The sequence below is a fragment of the Corythoichthys intestinalis genome, chromosome 6, assembly GCF_030265065.1.
Source record: "Corythoichthys intestinalis isolate RoL2023-P3 chromosome 6, ASM3026506v1, whole genome shotgun sequence".
NCBI lineage: Eukaryota > Metazoa > Chordata > Actinopteri > Syngnathiformes > Syngnathidae > Corythoichthys > Corythoichthys intestinalis.
In genome coordinates, this window is record NC_080400.1 from 18092748 (window position 1) to 18110757 (window position 18010).

Here is an 18010-nt window from a genome sequence, read left to right on the forward strand (position 1 = left end):
TGCCATTGATGGAAATCCGCATCCATTTTTTAAAAATTTCCCTCCCTGTTCTTAGTCTGACTGAGTGTGTGTTGTTATTTGAGGTGTTCTCCTTGGTCAACGCTCAGCTGACATTTTTCCATCAAGGATTTGACCTACTCAGGGACCTCGATCCCGCCATGAAAGTTATGGCAGTGCAGGTCAGTAAATGCGCTCAACACCTACGTAGGAACTAAGCTGTCTCCGTTTCCCCCTAGCACTACTAAAGATGCCTCTGTCGACTTTGTAATCAGTTGTGCGAGCGGTCGGCTGAGTGTGCGAGCACACGGAAAAATCTGGAGAATGCTCACCTGCTGGTCCAACAAAGAGTAAGTCAATAAGACCACGAATGCATTTCTCTCAATCAGTGTTGTTTTTGGCAGCCCTTTAGTCAAAAATACTTATTAGTCTTAGTCATATTTTAGTCATTTCAAAATGTGTTTTTCTAGTTTTAGTCGACATATACTCAAAATGTTTTCGACTGTAAAATTCAAATGTTTTGGTCCAAAAATTCATAAAGGTTTTCAACAATTTCGACTGAACATTGACAGACAAGCACATATTGTAGCGTCTACAAGGATAACACCCACTTACTGGTGATAATACACACTCAGCAGCAAAACAGTACATTATTTTCAATGAATTCTACTCACTTGGAAGCCACGTAGTGTGTGTATAAAAATAATTAAGTTGTCTGAGAGTTGGCGCTAGCCAAATTCTAACGTAAGTGTGTGATGATCACTAGGCACAGACCATAAAGGCTAAAGTACATTGCATATTCTCTCTCGCCAAAAAACAAATCTTACCGTGTGTTTCAAAGCAAGCAAGCCTGGAGAGGACACTGGTGAGTTGGGGGAGCGCAGCACGTCACATGAGTGGTACAACCACTCACTGCAATGATGGCAGGATAACTTACCATTTTTTTTATTTTTATTTTTTTATAATAGAAGTTGAATCGTTTGGCTCTTTTCATCCTTCTGTGAATTTAAATTACTTTGTCACTAGTAGATGTCCAATCCATTTGAACTGATAGGGTTTGCAGAATTAATGTTAAATTTTCATTCGCCGTCAGGCCTCTTGGTTCAAATTATTTATTTCGAATGTTACACATTTTGATCTTTTTTCTGCGTATTTGTGTATAGGATGCCTCAGGAGAGACGCTGGTCCAGTCGTGTCACGGGAACAATGACGTCATTCAAGGTTACCTTTTCAAACGCTCCCGAAGGAAGTTGAAAACCTGGAAGAGGTCATTTGAAGAGGGTTAAAAAAAACACACAGTTTTGAAATGGCAACATGAACATTTTTATTTTTTGTGTACAGGTGCTGGTTCGCTATTCGAGACAACCAACTCATCTACAGGAAGTCACACAAAGTAAATTTTAACCACTTATTGGTAGCAAAGTAAAACAATAAAGCCGCTGTTGTTGTGAGGATAAAAAGTTGTGATGTTTAATTTTCCGCTGGGCTCTACAGGAGGCATCCATGCTCCTGTTCGAGGACCTCCGACTGTGTGCCGTCAAGTCTTTGGATGACATGGACCGTCGGTTCTGCTTCCAACTGATCTCTGTGCACAAGTAAGACAAAAACACAAAATATGCACATAATTGCACACAATGATTGATAAGTCTCTGGTAGACATATACTACCACAACACATACACTGTGAATGCTACACATAGTCAAGAGGAAAATTTGTAAACATGTCCAACTGACAAATTGTTGAGAACCACCAAAAATAACTATGGTTCACAATTTAGGATCTTTTTATGAGATAATTTAAAAATAATAATAATAAAACATTCCCTAAACTTTGCAGTTAATTTATAGAACAGCACTTTGTAATGAAGTGCATGCATTGTTTCACTAGTGAAAGAATCTTTTTTATTGTACTACAGTGGTACCTCTACATACGAAGTTAATCCGTTCCAGGACCTTGTTTGTAAGTCGAAATGGTCGTATGTCGAGCAGGATTTTTCCATAGGAATACATTATAATTCCATTAATTCGTTCCACAGCCCAAAAACCTGCACTAAATCCTTAAAAAATACTGCTGGTGCTATTACAAATGGCAATTACACGTAGCAAAACAAATAATTTATAAATCAAAATTGGAATAATATAATAAAAAGAATAATAATAATAATTCCTGTAATAGTGTAACGAATCGGGTTCTAATAAGGCGGACGTTTTTTTGTGTACCTGAACGCACCGCGGGGCTGACGTGCCTGGACCGGTGAGCTTGAGTTTCACTTTCACTTTGAATGTTATCTTGAGAACACCGTCAATTGCGGCAGACAGCAGGCGTTTTGTGTTGAATAAGTTGTGAAAGAAATGATGAAAACATGGCGAAGCTGGCGATTTCTTTGGAGATGTTACCACAATAAGAATTGTCAGCTTAACTTATAAAGACTGGCGAACGATGGTCGGAGGAGGACCGTGGAGATGTATTGTTGAGCCATTTCACGGATGCCCACCCCACGCTCATATTTTTCTGTCATTTGCATCTTCATTTAGAAGGTAAGCATCAACTTTTTCCTTGTTTCACCACCTGTACCAACCTTTTCTGAAACCTGTGTTGATTTGTCACACAAGAAAATCCGCCGTGCATTCGTCTGCGGTGCTGCCATGGTCGTCGTATTTCGAGCATGTCGTCGGATGTAGAAACAAATGGCGAGTCAAATTTTACGTCGGATGTCGAAAAGTTCGTGTGTCGAAGCGATCGTATGTAGAGGTACCACTGTATTTCTTTTTACAGTGGAGGGTTGATATAACTTGTTTTTGGCCTGTGATTGTGGTCACATTTCTTGTCATTGAAAAGAAATGAGAATGTGGTGTTTGTGTTTTTTAATATTTCTTTTGAGAGTTGAATAAAGGTGAATCGATGCTAATTTTCATTAGCGCTTGGAATTGTATTACAATGTACTATATATTAGCAATAAGCTAGCAGGCGCGTTTGGAAAATGAATTATCCATCCATCCATCCATTATCTACCGCTTAATCCAGGATCCGGTCACGGGGCATCAGCTTTAGCAGGGAAGCCCAGACTTCCCTCTCTCCAGCCACTTCAAACAGCTCCTCTTCAGAATCCCAAGACGTTCCCTGGCTAGCTGAGAGACATAGTCTCTCCAACGTGTCTTGGGTCGTCCCTGGGGCCTCCTGCTGGTGGGACATGCCCGGAACACCAACTGTATCTAGAGAGGTGTCCAGGGGAGGCATCTGAACCAGATCCCCGAGCCACCTCGGCTGGCTCTCAACACGGAGGAGTAGCGGCTCGACACCCTCCCGGATGACCGAGATTCTCACCCTATCTATAACCTGAACACCCTGCAGAGGAAATCCATTTCGGTCGGTTGTATCCGCGATCTTGTTCTTTCGGTGAACAGCTCGTGACCATAGGTGAGGGTAGTAGTCCAACCCTCCCTGGGAACAAATTCGACTTAGTGCCGGCAATGCGGACCAAACTTTGACACCGGTCGTACAGGGACTAACCAGCCCTTACCAAGGGGATCGGTACCCCGTACTCCCGGAGCACCCCCCACAGGACTCCCCAAGGCACACGGTCGAACGTCTTCTCCAAATCCACAAAACACATAGACTGGTTGAGCGAACTCCCATGTACCCTCGAGGATCCTACCGAGGGTGTCGATCTGCTCCACTGTTCCACCAGCCTGGTAATCCAGACTCACCGCTGTTCCAGCTATTGAGTCTGGCCACCATTCAGCGGATAAAATTTCCAGTGCGGAGCAAGCCACAGCAAACAGACAGCGGAGTGGACCAATCAGCGACGGGCGGGTTTATTCAACATGGCTAGCGCGAGACAGACTGTTGTCAATGACTTGTGTTGATGTGTTTTTGGTCATTTAAAACTGATTTTACCGTGGATTGGAACATATTCTCGGCTCTCCTGTTCGCCATCTGTGTTGTTGTGGAGACGACTTCCGACGCGGAAGAGTGACATTGCTCGTTAAGACATGTCACGCAAATAAACGAATCTGATTTGTTGATTGATTTTGGACTTGCTCGAGAGGCCGTTAATGGGCTGGGTCCCAGACTATACTCTCAGTGTTTAAAAAAACACAGGGAGAACAGTCTGGCGGTGCCAGGCAACTAGTCCACTGCCAAGACGAAAACCACAGTGCGCCTCCTGAATCAGAGATTCAACTTCCTGACATACCCTCCTCTCCACCAGCCCTGAATAGACTTTACTAGGGAGGCTGAGGAGTGTGATCCCTCTATAGTTGGAACACACCTTCCGATCCCCCTTCTTAAAAAGGAGGACCACCACCACCCCGGTCTGCCAATCCAGAGGCACTGTCCCTGATGTCCACGCGATGTTGTAGAGGTTTGTCAGCCACGGCAGCCCCACAACATCCAGAGGCTTTAGGAACTCCGGGCGGATCTCATCCACCCCACGGCCCCTGCCACTGAGGAGCTTTTCAACCACCTCAGTGACTTCGGCCCTGGAGATAGGAGAGCCCACCTCAGAGTCCCCAGACTCTGCTTCCTCAGAGGAAGGCGTGTCGATGGAATTGAGGAGGTATTTTAATCCTCAGTGTGAGTAATTTTTGTTTGTTATGTGTGTTTAATGTTGCAGTTTACCTCAGCTGAAATGAAATAAACGTCTTGAGTCGCCTGTTGTTGTTGTCGTTTGGATTTTAACTGATATGTAAAAACTAGGGCTGTGAAACGATTAAAATTCTTAATCGAGTTAATCACAGCTTAAAAATTAATCGCAATTAATCGCAATTCAAACCATCTATAAAATATGCCATATTTTTCTGTAAATTATTGTTGGAATGGAAAGATAAGACAAGGCGGATATATACATTCAACATACTGTACATAAGTACTGTATTTGTTTATTATAACAATAAATCAACAAGATGGCATTAACATTATTAACATTCTGTTAAAGCGATCCATGGATAGAAAGACTTGTAGTTCTTAAAAGAAAAATGTTAGTACAAGTTATAGAAATGTTATATTAAAACTCTTCTTAATGTTTTCATTTTAATAAAATTTTGTAAAACTTTCAAACAAAAAATAAATTAGTAGCTCGCCATTGTTGATGTCAATAATTACACAATGCTCATGGTGCTGAAACCCATAAAATCAGTCGCACCCAAGCGCCAGCAGAGGGCGACAAAACACAGGTAACAAGTGGATATGACACTGCTGTCTTTTTAATCTGTTTGAGCGGGGCATGTGCGTTAAATGCATCAAATATTTTAACGTGATTAATTTAAAAAATTAATTACCGCCCGGTAATGCGATAATTTTGACAGCCCTATTAAAAACATTTTTGACACTTTTTTTTTTTTTTTTTTTTTTTGACATATTGTGTCCCATCAGGTGTTGCGTCCTCCAGGCGGACTCTGAGCACGTCCGTTTGGCATGGATGGGCGCCTTGCAGGGCAGCATCGACATGGCGTATCGAGAGCGAGGCCAAGCTGCACCGACCCAGGTACGCCCACTTATCACGCCTGTTATATAATCACTAACAATAATATTTGAATGTCTCGTGTAGCCTCAGGAGCCCCCTCCACCTAAGGGTGGTGACGACAACACCGCAACCAATCAGGGGAAAGCGGTTCTGGCTGTGGCTTTGCAGGGTAGTGGCAATCAACGATGCTGCGACTGCGGTGAGGAGGAGCCGAGATGGGCCGTCGTCAACTTGGGTGTCACCGTGTGCATACAGTGCTCAGGGATACACCGGTACACTAATAGCTACACGCTTTTGTCATTTTTAAAATAGTCACATTTATTTTCATTTTTTAAAATATTCCTCATAGGAGTTTGGGCGTCCACGTGTCAAAGGTGCGCTCGCTAACGCTGGACTCATGGGAAGCGGAGCAGCTTAAGGTGAAACTCGCGCTGTTTGCCTGCCAATGGCATTTAGCATAATTCATGGCAACAAAAATAGTGGGAATGTTTTTGCAAGCCCAATTTCACACCTACATTTTTTATTTCGGCTCCAAATTATGTCAAAGATTTACTAGTACATGAACGTGTACATGTACAAGCATGTATCTTAATTACACTATAAGTTCATGGTTTCCCCCAAAACAACCCATTCATTTCCAATGCCACATTAAACATATTGACATTGCTCATTCAAAACCACTAAAACCTTTCTATTAAATGTTATTGATTTTTTACTTGGACACAGAAATAACATACAACCAAAAGTAAGATACCCAGAATTTCTCGGGAAAAAATGAAAGGAACAAAAAGTGACCCAAAATGAGCAGCAATTGTCCCTAAATCAATAGGAAGTGACTCAGGATGCCCCAGTCGCATATTTTTGCACCCGAGTCACCTGATTTTGAGAATCTGCCGAAACTGGAAAAAAAAAAAGTTACAACAAAACATGTTACAGTACTGTACTGTAAACACGTGTTAAATGTTTACTAGTAGGCTTGTGCCAGTATGAGATTCTGACGGTATGATAACCTTAAACAAAAATATCATGGTTTCACAGTATTGCAATTAAAGCTCTAAAATGTGTTACTTTGAGATATCTGGGTTAAAAAAAACAAACTTTTTTTCCATTGAACAGGATTTCAAAACATAGCAAATTGGAACATAAGTATAAGGTTAAAGTGCCTGTGACACGAAAAAGCATGTTTATTTCATAATACACGCGGTATTTTATGCCCCTGAATGATATGGGCCGCTTGGATGTGTGTGGAAGCGATCGCTATTTTTATTTAGTTTTTTTAATCCCGCGCCAGGAAAATGAGTGACTTCCGGCTTCGGTCTTGCATCGAGGAGGAGGGCGCTGTGACGTGTACGGTAGAAGACGTCCTCTTCACGCTACAGTGTACTGTTGTGTATGAGGACGAAGGATTCAGCTGATTTTGCGGATTTATACGTTTATTTTTCGCATCACGCCAGCCAAACGGCTGCAGAAAAATCATTCTGTATGAGGGAGAGGCGTATGCACCTTTTTGGAGTTTCAAAAGGTTCCTATTTACTGTGGGACCATTGGACTTATGAGGAAGTGAGTAAACATCTTGTTTTGTATTATGTCAAATACGAATACAGCGATTACAAAGTAAACACTACAAACTTCCTTTAAATGAAGGACTACTTACGTTTGATCATTGATAGGCATGTAAAAAGCTCTCCTAATGCTGATTAGCAGCAGCACGTTAGCTGCACAACAAATCCAGCCACCCTCCTCCGGGGAACGAACTGTAAATTGCTCTCCGCCGGGCGGTTTGCCGATCCACTAAGACAATCGACAACCGGGTCGTCATGTCAAATAATCCAGGATAGTTATGTGTGATTTTCCACTTCGAAGACTTTGAAACATCACTCGGTTCGGGTTAGCATGTCGGCTAGCTGTCACGGCTTCTGGTTTGTTTACATTTTCCGAAGCCGGGGAAGGGAAATGACATATGTCCGATTTAGGTGTCATAAAATATCGTTCGGGAGGTGCGACAGTAAAGGTGAAGTCGACATTTTTGACCATTATGGAGTAATTTTGCCATGTTGTCCTGAATAAATGCATTTTTATTATTTCAAATTCCATTCAGCACAAGACTGTTATTTGTCATGAACATGCCATTTATTTAGCAATTGGGGAAAATACTTGGATAAAAAGAATATCCTGTAAAAATATTGAAGTAAAGAGACAGAAACAATGACATTTTGCCGCTCTCTTCGTCGCGTTTTCCTCGTTGTGAATAGTTCCCCCTCGACGAGCTGACTGGTCCTTCTCAAGCCATTTACAGTGCCTTGCAGAAGTATTCGGCCCCCTTGAATCTTGCAACCTTTCGCCACATTTCAGGCTTCAAACATAAAGATATGAAATTTAATTTTTTTGTCAAGAATCAACAAAAAGTGGGACACAATCGTGAAGTGGAACAACATTTATTGGATAATTTAAACTTTTTTAACAAATAAAAAACTGAAAAGTGGGGCGTGCAATATTATTCGGCCCCTTTACTTTCAGTGCAGCAAACTCACTCCAGAAGTTCAGTGAGGATCTCTGAATGATCCAATGTTGTCCTAAATGACCGATGATGATAAATAGAATCCACCTGTGTGTAATCAAGTCTCCGTATAAATGCACCTGCTCTGTGATAGTCTCAGGGTTCTGTTTAAAGTGCAGAGAGCATTATGAAAACCAAGTAACACACCAGGCGGGTCCGAGATACTGTTGTGGAGAAGTTTAAAGCCGGATTTGGATACAAAAAGATTTCCCAACCTTTAAACATCTCAAGGAGCACTGTGCAAGCCATCATATTGAAATGGAAGGAGCATCAGACCACTGCAAATCTACCAAGACCCGGCCGTCTTTCCAAACTTTCTTCTCAAACAAGGAGAAAACTGATCAGAGATGCAGCCAAGAGGCCCACGATCACTCTGGATGAACTGCAGAGATCTACAGCTGAGGTGGGAGAGTCTGTCCATAGAACAACAATCAGTCGTACACTGCACAAATCTGGCCTTTATGGAAGAGTGGCAAGAAGAAAGCCATTTCTCAAAGATATCCATAAAAAGTCTCGTTTAAAGTTTGCCACAAGCCACCTGGGAGACACACAAAACATGTGGAAGAAGGTGCTCTGGTCAGATGAAACCGAAATTGAACTTTTTGGCCACAATGCAAAACGATATGTTTGGCGTAAAAGCAACACAGCTCATCACCCTGAACACACCATCCCCACTGTCAAACATGGTGGTGGCAGCATCATGGTTTGGGCCTGCTTTTCTTCAGCAGGGACAGGGAAGATGGTTAAAATTGACGGGAAGATGGATGCAGCCAAATACAGGAACATTCTGGAAGAAAACCTGTTGGTATCTGCACAAGACCTGAGACTGGGACGGAGATTTATCTTCCAACAGGACAATGAACATAAAGCCAAATCTACAATGGAATGGATCAAAAATAAACGTATCCAGGTGTTAGAATGGCCAAGTCAAAGTCCAGACCTGAATCCAATCGAGAATCTGTGGAAAGAGCTGAAGACTGCTGTTCACAAACACTCTCCATCCAACCTCACTGAGCTCGAGCTGTTTTGCAAGGAAAAATGGGCAAGAATGTCAGTCTCTCGATGTGCAAAACTGATAGAAACATACCCCAAGCGACTTGCAGCTGTAATTGGAGCAAAAGGTGGCGCTACAAAGTATGAACGCAAGGGGGCCGAATAATATTGCACGCCCCACTTTTCAGTTTTTTATTTGTTAAAAAAGTTTAAATTATCCAATAAATTTTGTTCCACTTCATGATTGTGTCCCACTTGTTGTTGATTCTTGACAAAAAATTAAAATTTTATATATTTATGTTTGAAGCCTGAAATGTGGCGAAAGGTTGCAAGGTTCAAGGGGGCCGAATACTTTTGCAAGGCACTGTATATAGCTATTGGGGAAAATACTTGAATAAAAAGACTATCCTGTAAAAATATTGAAGTAAAGAGACAGAAACAATGACATTTTGCCGCTCTCTTCGTCGCGTTTTCCTCGTTGTGAATAGTTCCCCCTCGATGGGCTGACTGGTCCTTCTCAAGCCATTTATATAGCTATTGGGGAAAATACTTGGATAAAAAGAATATCCTGTAAAAATATTGAAGTAAAGAGACAGAAACAATGACATTTTGCGGCTCTCTTCGTCGCGTTTTCCTCGTTCTGAATAATTCCCCCTCAATGGGCTGAATAGTAAAACTGATCAGCCCAGTCTACCGCTGACGTCATCCACCTGTTGGGGACGCTAAAGCCCTATAATGGTAGGCGTGGCTAACCGGCAGATTAAAAAACTAATTTCTCGTCATCTGTGCTTTTCTAAATTGTTGTATATAGTCGAATCGTCTCAAAATATGATTCTAATTCACATATTAATGCCATTTAAGACTTTTTTTCTCGTGTCATATGCTCTAAGTCCCTACTGCACATGACCCAGATTTGCCCGTAATTGAACAGAAAGTGACTTGGAAATTACAAAGGGTGTAACGGCACATGTATTTGTATTGAACCGTTTCGGTACGTGGTGCTCGGTTCGGAACGGAGGCGTACCGAATGCGTTTCTGGCGTAATGTAACCCTTACTTTTCAAGGCTGTGAGTCGATCGGGTTACAGTTTCTTTGTGTAGATTATATTTACTCCGTCTTCTCTACTATAATGAGGGCCACCAAGGTAGGACAGTATAACCCAGAAACGTCAACGGCGCAACAACGTGGCCGCCATGAGAACGCAGTGAAACGCGGGTGTTAAAGTCAATCAGCCAATGCACACCAGTCGCAGTGCGGCTCAACACGACGCATGCGAAAAGAATGGAAGAGTTTACTATTTGACGCAAGACACGACCCTCCTGCGTCAATACTACTACCGGTAGCTAGGATCGGGCAGTCACTCATGTAAAAATATGGTGGATCCAGTCGATTTTCAAACTAATGTGCAATCGTAACCCACTTTTTGACTCCATCAGATCTCTTGAGTGGTAGATCGGGGCACAGTTGACTTGTCTTTGTTGATTTACTGCTGTCTTCTCTGCTATAATAATAACCAACACGGCCCCGTGTTCAATACAAAACCCTCCTACCACAACAAAAAAAGTAGGAACTAATATTCACATAGAACCTAAAGTTATACAACATAAAATATAGAATATAAATGAATACTACATCATATTTGTAAAATATAAACATATAATAAAATAAATAATAGCCCATTTAAATAAAATAAATTGAAATGAGCTAAAACACCTGTAATTAAATAATAAGAATAAAACACAGATCCTGCTTACACAATTAAATTTATTAATTTCTGTGTGGCGCTTTAACTTGAGAAAATCCCCCAATAAAGCTTTTGAAAACCGTTCATAAGGGAAAAAAATTATTCATTGAGGCATTTCATTTGTAAAATACATGTTAAAATCTTTGTCATTGGGATTGCTTTTCTCTTTAGCACAGGACTTCTTTTTTCTTCTTTCTGTCATAAAGAAAGCTGACCAATACGCGGGGTCTGAAATGCAAATTGTTGTTGGATTATCTTTAAATACCCGCTACTTTTTGAGCAGAATTCTAGCTTTATATAGGCTAATGTTCCTATTGTTGAAAGCACTAAGGTGTGTAATAAACAACTAGCACATTTATGTTTTGCCATTTGTTTTATTACTGTACTGAAAATCAACCGAACCGTGACCTCAAAACCGAGGTACGTACCGAACAGAGATTTTTGTGTACCGTTGCACCCCTAGAAATTACCCAATATATACAAGAAGACGAATGAACTGTAGTTTATCAGTCACCATGAAACCTTTCCCATGCTATTTTTCAATGAATTGCATTTTCTAGTTTGCTAACAAAAGACTTATACTGGTGTTTTAGCTGCTGTGTGTCCTGGGAAATGACACCATTAACAACATCTACGAGGCGCAGTGTTCGCAAAGAGCCAAACCCACCAATGAGAGCTCGCGGTAACCACAGCATGCCTATTAATCAACTGGTAATCGATTCTTGATGATTGACACGTGTTCCCATAGTGCTGAGAAGGAAGCATGGATACGAGACAAGTATGTGGAGAAGACTTTTGTGAGGATGAACGGTGACAATGATGGGACAAGTAAGTTCTTCTACAAAATGGTAGCCAGAAAATGTCATCCAGTTTTCCATGTACTTGCTTGTCTTCAGTGTTGTTAATAACGGCGTTAGAATATAACAGCGTTACTAACTGCGTTATTATCTTAAGTAGTGAGTAATCTTATTAATTACTTTTGTCATCTTGGCAACGCCGTTACCGTTACTGAGGCGGAAAAGGCGTGCGTTATTATGCTTTACGATGTTGGTTGACTGACGCAAGAAAAGTCTGGAAAAAACGGACTCGTGGAGACGAGAAAGCAGAGCAGGAGTGGGGAGGAGGCAAGGGAGTGTGACGACGTTGCAAACGCGATGCTACTATGCTAGGGTGCTCCAATCAGCTCTGGCTCCAATAATACCTGACTAGCCGATAGCCTACAAACTACACCCATGTGATGCTTCGGTAGATATCACATACCTGTATATACAGAACTAGATGCATAGGACAGACACTGCAGCACTGCAACATGTATAATAAAGAACTAGATAGTTAGTAAACAGCCGCCATCTTAAAGCAGTAGACTTCTCAGGAAGGCACTGTTGTAGAGAACCTTCCTAGCGAACCTAAGTAACTTTTGATCTAAAATGCTCCTAAATCGGCAAAACTTAATTAAAATCTATCGTTAAATGATGAAACAGTTTTAAAACTTGCACATGTTGAAAATAGACAGAATGGAACTAATGCAATAACGGGAGCAATTTTAACAACTTTAACGGTTGGTTCACAACATTAAATGACTTCCACACATAGCAAAGGTTACTATCTAGTTATCGCAATATCCGCAATACCCCTGTGTCTAGTTAAGTTTAGGGTAAAGAATTGGGCTAGGGCTAATTGTCCCAAAAACCCTTTAAACTTCACATTGTGTGACCGATTTTTTTTTTTTTTTGAGAAAAAAAAAACATGAAAATTATCACCAGTTACTTTACCAAGTAACTAATTACTCTTACATTCAGGAAACTGAGTTACTAACACAATTACTTTTGGGAGAAGTCATTTGTAACTGTAATTAATTTTTTAAAGTAGGATAAACAACACTGGTTGTCTTGTATTTGTTTTATGACATCAAGACTGTTTCGAGGCCTCGCAGCTGTCGTGTCTCTACCGAGCTGCTGTGGCTGGAGACCTGGTCGCCATGGTGAGGGCGCTGGCCCACGGGGCGCCGGTCAACGGGAACGTGGCCCAGGAGGAAGGACGTACACCTCTCATTGGGGCTGCACAAGGGGTGACAATTGGGTTGCACTACTTTAAGAAGTGGGAATGTATTGGACACCTAAACCTTTAATAGGTGTTTTAGAAATCCAATTTTACACGGCTCGTACTCTGGAAATGCTTTATAAATGCCTGGGCTGGCAGTGAATGAGTTAACGCAAAGTTAACAAACTCGCGTGTCCAGAGGTGTCAAACCAAATGTCTGGCCTGCCACATTATTTTACGTGGCCCGCAAAGTAAATAATGTGAAACGACTTCGTTTCTTGTTAAGATGAAATCATGATTCAATTTCTGTAGTTCTTGATTAAAGATTGTATCTTGAGGCCTTAAGTTTCATACCTGTGTTGTTTGTGAATCCTTCAGCAGATGTTGACATTTTCTCTTTTCTGCCTGCAGGGGTCGTTGTTGGCTTGTGAGTTCCTGTTGCTGAACGGCGCCAACATCAACCACAGAGACCGAAGAGGACAAGGAGCTCTACATGCAGCAGCCACCGCAGGACACACTGGGTCAATATACACACGCACACCCACTTGCATCGATTCAGACAGATTTTGAAAATTAAGTTTGGGTGAACCCATCAGTTTTTATAGCCGATCACTATTTTTGAAAAGTTTGACCGTTTTCAGTTCTATCCAGTTTTAATGAGCGGGACGTCAAACGTCCTCCAACTCTGGAATGACCAAGATAAGAAATAATTTTGTCTGTATAGGCAAGTGTGTCTACTGCTTAAGCGGGGAGCCAATCAGTACGCGGTGGACGAGAGCGGACGCGACCCACTGGCTATCGCCGTGGAGACAGCGCACGCAGACATAGTCACGCTGTGAGTGGACAAGAAATGCGCAACACGCCTCAAAAGTCGACAAGCTCCGTTGTCTTCATTGTTGTTGTTTCCAGGCTGCGCATGGCCAGGATGAACGAAGAGATGCGAGATTCTGATGGAGTGTTCGGAGCAGCGGGTGAGTGCGCCAGATATTTTGAACGTTGCGTTTTGATGTTAGTTCAGCGGCATCCGTGCGGTCCTTCCAGGAGACGACCAAACATTTCAGGACATTTTTCGGGACTTTAGCAATATGGCGTCGCACGACCCGGAGAAGCTGGCCAGACGAACTTTCAGCAGAGGAGACGACGGGTAGTGCGCTGCTTGGTATGAATTGCAGATTCACTGCCATTGTCAACTATAGACGTCCCAATGACTTGACGTCTTTGGTCGATAAAGGATATGAGTTAATGGTTTCCTGACTCAAGCACACTACAAAATATAAGTACATATATATACATGTTGACTGTCCCATTAATCGATTTTTGAAAAACTTGACCGACCTCAATTCTATTCAGTTTTGTTGAAGGAGGTCAAACGCCCTCCAATTCTGGAAAGACCCACATAACAGAAATAATCGTATCCTAACTATTCCACAAAGGAGCACAGTGGGTGCAGAATTTCATCCCAACTGAAAAAGAGGACATTTTTCACTTATTGTATTTGGTGTGTTGCAAATTTAATCTGTTGAAACCTCATTGGTTTGTGCTGGATCTGTTGAAACAAAAGCCAGGTCCGCAGATTGACCCTTTAGCACCCTTTTGCAGAAACCTGCTTTAACCCTTGATTGGTCAAGTGATTATTTTTGGTCATTTAAAACAAAAAACTTAACCTCATAAAGACTTGACGTCCATTTTGGGAAAAGTTAATATTCTGGCTATGTTCACCCAAAATGTGATGGGTGTCGACATACAGTGGTATGAAAAAGTATCTGTACCTTTTGGAATTTCTCACATTCCTTCATAAACTCACCATCAAATGTGAGCTGATCTTTGTCAAAATCACACAGATGAAAAAACAGTGGTTTAACTAAAACCACCCAAACATTTATAGGTTTTCATATGTTAATAAGGATAGTAAGCAAACAATGACAGAAAGGGGAAAAATAATTAAGTGAACCATCACATTTAATATTTTGTGGCCCCAATTTGGCAGCAATAACTTCAACCAGACGCTTCCTGTAGCTGCAGATCAGTCTAGCACATCGATCAGGACTAATCTTGGCCCATTCTTCTCTACGAAACTGCTGTAGTTCAGTCAGATTCCTGCGATATCATGAATCGCTGTCTTTAGGTCATGCCACAGCATCTCAATGGGGTTGAAGTCTGGCCACTCCAAAACTTGTATTTTGTTCTTCTGAAACCACACTGAAGTTGATTTAAGTCTGGGTTTTGGATCATTGTCTTGTTGCAGCAGCCATCCTCTGTTTAACTTCAACTGTCTGACAGACAGCCTCAGGTTTTCCTGCAAAACTTTTTTTCATTAATGATTGCAAGTTGTCCAGGCCCTGAGGTAGCAAAACAGCCCCAAATAATGATGCTCCCTCCACCATGCTTCACGGTGGAGTTGAGGTGTTGATGTTGGTGAGCTGTTTAATTTTATTTTTCACACATGACGTTGTGTGTTCCACCAAAACAATTCAACTTTGATTTCATCAGTCCAAAAAATAATTTGCCAAAACTTCTTTGGCGTGTCCAAGGGCCTTTTTGTGAACATTAAATGAGCAACAATGTTTTTTAGTCAAGTGGCTTCCTCTGTGGAGTCCCTCCATGAACACCATTCTTGGCCATAGTTTTACATATAGTTGATGTGTGCACAGAGATATTGGACTGTGTCAGTGATTTCTGTAAGTCTTTAGCAACACTTTAGGGTTCTTTTTTACCTCTCTGATTATTCTGTGATGAACTCTTGGCGTCATCTTTGGTGGACAGCCACTCCTTGGGAGAGAAGCAACAGTGCCAAACTCTCATTTGTAGACAACTTCTCTGACTGTCGATTGATGAACATCCAGACTTTTAGAGATAGTTTTGTATCCTTTCCCAGCTTTATAAAAATCAACAATTCTTGATCACAGGTCTTCAGACAGCTCTTTTGAACGAGCCGTGATGCACATCAAACAATGCTTCTCATCAAGACATTTCTTACCAGGTGTGTTTTATAGTGGGCAGGGCAGCTTTAAACCACTCATCAGTGATTGGGCACACACCTGACTTAAAATGTTTGGTAAAAATTGGTTTCAATTGCTCTTTAAGTCTCCTTAGGCAGGGGGTTCACTTATTTTTCCCCCTTCTGTCATTGTTTGCATGCTATCCTCATTAAAATATGAAAACCTATAAATTTTTGGGTGGTTTTAGTTAAAGCAGACACTGTGTTTTCATCGGTGTGATTTTGAGAAAGATCAGATCACATTTGATGGTGCTTTTATGCAGAAATGTGAGAAATTCCAAAAGGTTCAGATACCTTTCAATATAACTGTATGGGGACGCCAGGTCTCAATAATAATTTTTTAATACTATTATTAAGCTTTAATTTTGTAATAAAATGATACATTAATGTTAAAAACTACATCTAATTAAAATGAATAAAAACAAATACTCTCAGGAAATGGACCTCAATACCACCTTAGATGTATTTTAAAAAATTTATTCCATAGTATTTAACTCGGGGGTCGGGAACGCACAGTCCCGATGCAGTACTGAAAAGTCTTTTGTTTGGGAAAAAAAAAAAAAAGTACCAAACACGTTACAATTCTGAAATTTTTACAGTACTTCCTCTTCCACTTTTTCTGAGAGTGTTGCGGAGTATAAAATGTATGTTATGATTAAAAAACAAGAGGCACTCAGGAAGTAGAAAAATAAAAAGCCTTTATTAAATCAAGGCTTTGTTCTGAGTATAAATGTCGACATTTTTCGGCAGTGTAGGCCTTCATTAAGACAAGACGTTTGTAAACGTCTGAGTGCCTCGGTGTTTTGAATCATCACTTTTTTTATCTCCACACTGAAGAGCACCAAACGTACACTTTCTACCCCGAGCAGCACTCAATGCACCTCATGTTGTATTAAAATGTGTTTTTGTTTTCTTTTGGCAATGCCATTGTATTTCTGGAGGATTATTTTGTTACTTTTTAGCCCTTAATATTTTTTTGACCCCTCCCCCCAAAAAAACAATCCTTTTCACCCGATTCCGATCCCCTGAAAAATGACCCGATTTGCCGATTTACGATCATGTGACCGGATCGGGGCCATCCCTACTAGTGTCAGGCAGACACCGATTATGCCCAAATTTGGTCAATTTTAATATTTTTCAAAATCCAATGGGTCAGACCTCATATATGTGTGTTATTATTACAAATTGACCGATCAAGTGTATCCTCTCACGAGGAGAGGATTGATGAAATGATTCATAAATGTATTCATCCATACGTCCTCTGATGGCAAATATTGTAATTGTTTAGAAGTTGACTTGTTTTAAGTTGTTACACTCAAACACTAAAGTGAAAACTTTTAAGTAATTTGGGGGGGAAAAGTCACAAAGGGAACCATTGCCTCAGTTTAGCACGTCCAACTGTCACTTTAAAGCCACACAAATGTTTACCAAGCAGCCGAGTTGCCTTTTTAAGATTTTAAATATTTCTAGAAAAATATTTTTAACTTCTAACTGCTGCTCACGTGAAGTTGCTGCTAAAGAAAAAACACATTTCAATACTGTATGTATCAGAAGATGAACATTTCATTCTTGACTGTTACTAATGTTCTGCTAATTTGTAATAAACATTTAAAACCACATTGTCATTTTGCAATAAACCACAGCAGTTACAAAAAAAAAAAAAGATGAACCAAAAATGCAGTATAATATTTATGGATCAACTTGCGTGTTAAAAAGAGAATAGCTGCGTTACTGTTTTTAACTGTTGGTTGTCTGTGTAATTAACCCATTTCCCCCCCCTAAATTAAGTTCCCCCTCAAAACGTCTATCGACAAAAAAAAAAAAAAAAAAAATGCCCATAAACTGCTGGCCAAAACTATTGGCACCCCTGTATTCTGTCAGACAATGCTCAATTTCTCCCAGAAAATGATTGCAAATACAAATGCTTTGGTAGTAATATCTTCCTTTATCTTGCTTGCAATGAAAAGACAAAAAAAGAGAATGGGGAAAAAATGAAATCATCATTTTACACAAAACTTTGAAAAATGGGCCGGACAAAAGTATTGGCACCCTTTGAAAAATCATGTTTATCATCTTTTCTAATTTGTGTAATTAACAGCACTTGTTACCTGTGGCACATAACAGGTTATGGCAATAACTAAATCATACTTGCAGCCAGTTAAAATAGATTAAAGTGGACTCAACCTCTCTCCTGTGTCTTTGTGTGTACAACATTAA

The 18010-nt window shown here is 40.8% G+C and overlaps 1 protein-coding gene across 7 annotated transcripts in view; it reads left to right on the forward strand.

Moving 5' to 3' along the window:
• Positions 1-18010, forward strand: part of LOC130917765 (arf-GAP with coiled-coil, ANK repeat and PH domain-containing protein 2-like) — a 31053-nt gene that overhangs the window by 10692 nt on the left and 2351 nt on the right. For 5 of the 7 annotated variants that reach the window (XM_057839435.1, XM_057839434.1, XM_057839436.1 and 2 more), the window contains 14 exons: positions 84-179; positions 273-347; positions 1161-1264; positions 1339-1390; positions 1492-1592; positions 5371-5482; positions 5546-5733; positions 5811-5880; positions 11349-11437; positions 11504-11583; positions 12669-12823; positions 13207-13316; positions 13520-13630; positions 13705-18004. In XM_057839435.1, coding sequence (XP_057695418.1) covers positions 84-179; positions 273-347; positions 1161-1264; positions 1339-1390; positions 1492-1592; positions 5371-5482; positions 5546-5733; positions 5811-5880; positions 11349-11437; positions 11504-11583; positions 12669-12823; positions 13207-13316; positions 13520-13630; positions 13705-13876 — 1515 coding nt within the window. In that variant the 3' untranslated portion in view covers positions 13877-18004. Of the gene's footprint in view, positions 1-83; positions 180-272; positions 348-1160; positions 1265-1338; positions 1391-1491; positions 1593-5370; positions 5483-5545; positions 5734-5810; positions 5881-11348; positions 11438-11503; positions 11584-12668; positions 12824-13206; positions 13317-13519; positions 13631-13704; positions 18005-18010 lie in introns of those variants that run through there. The other 2 variants (XM_057839438.1, XM_057839437.1) reach the window with 2 other exon arrangements.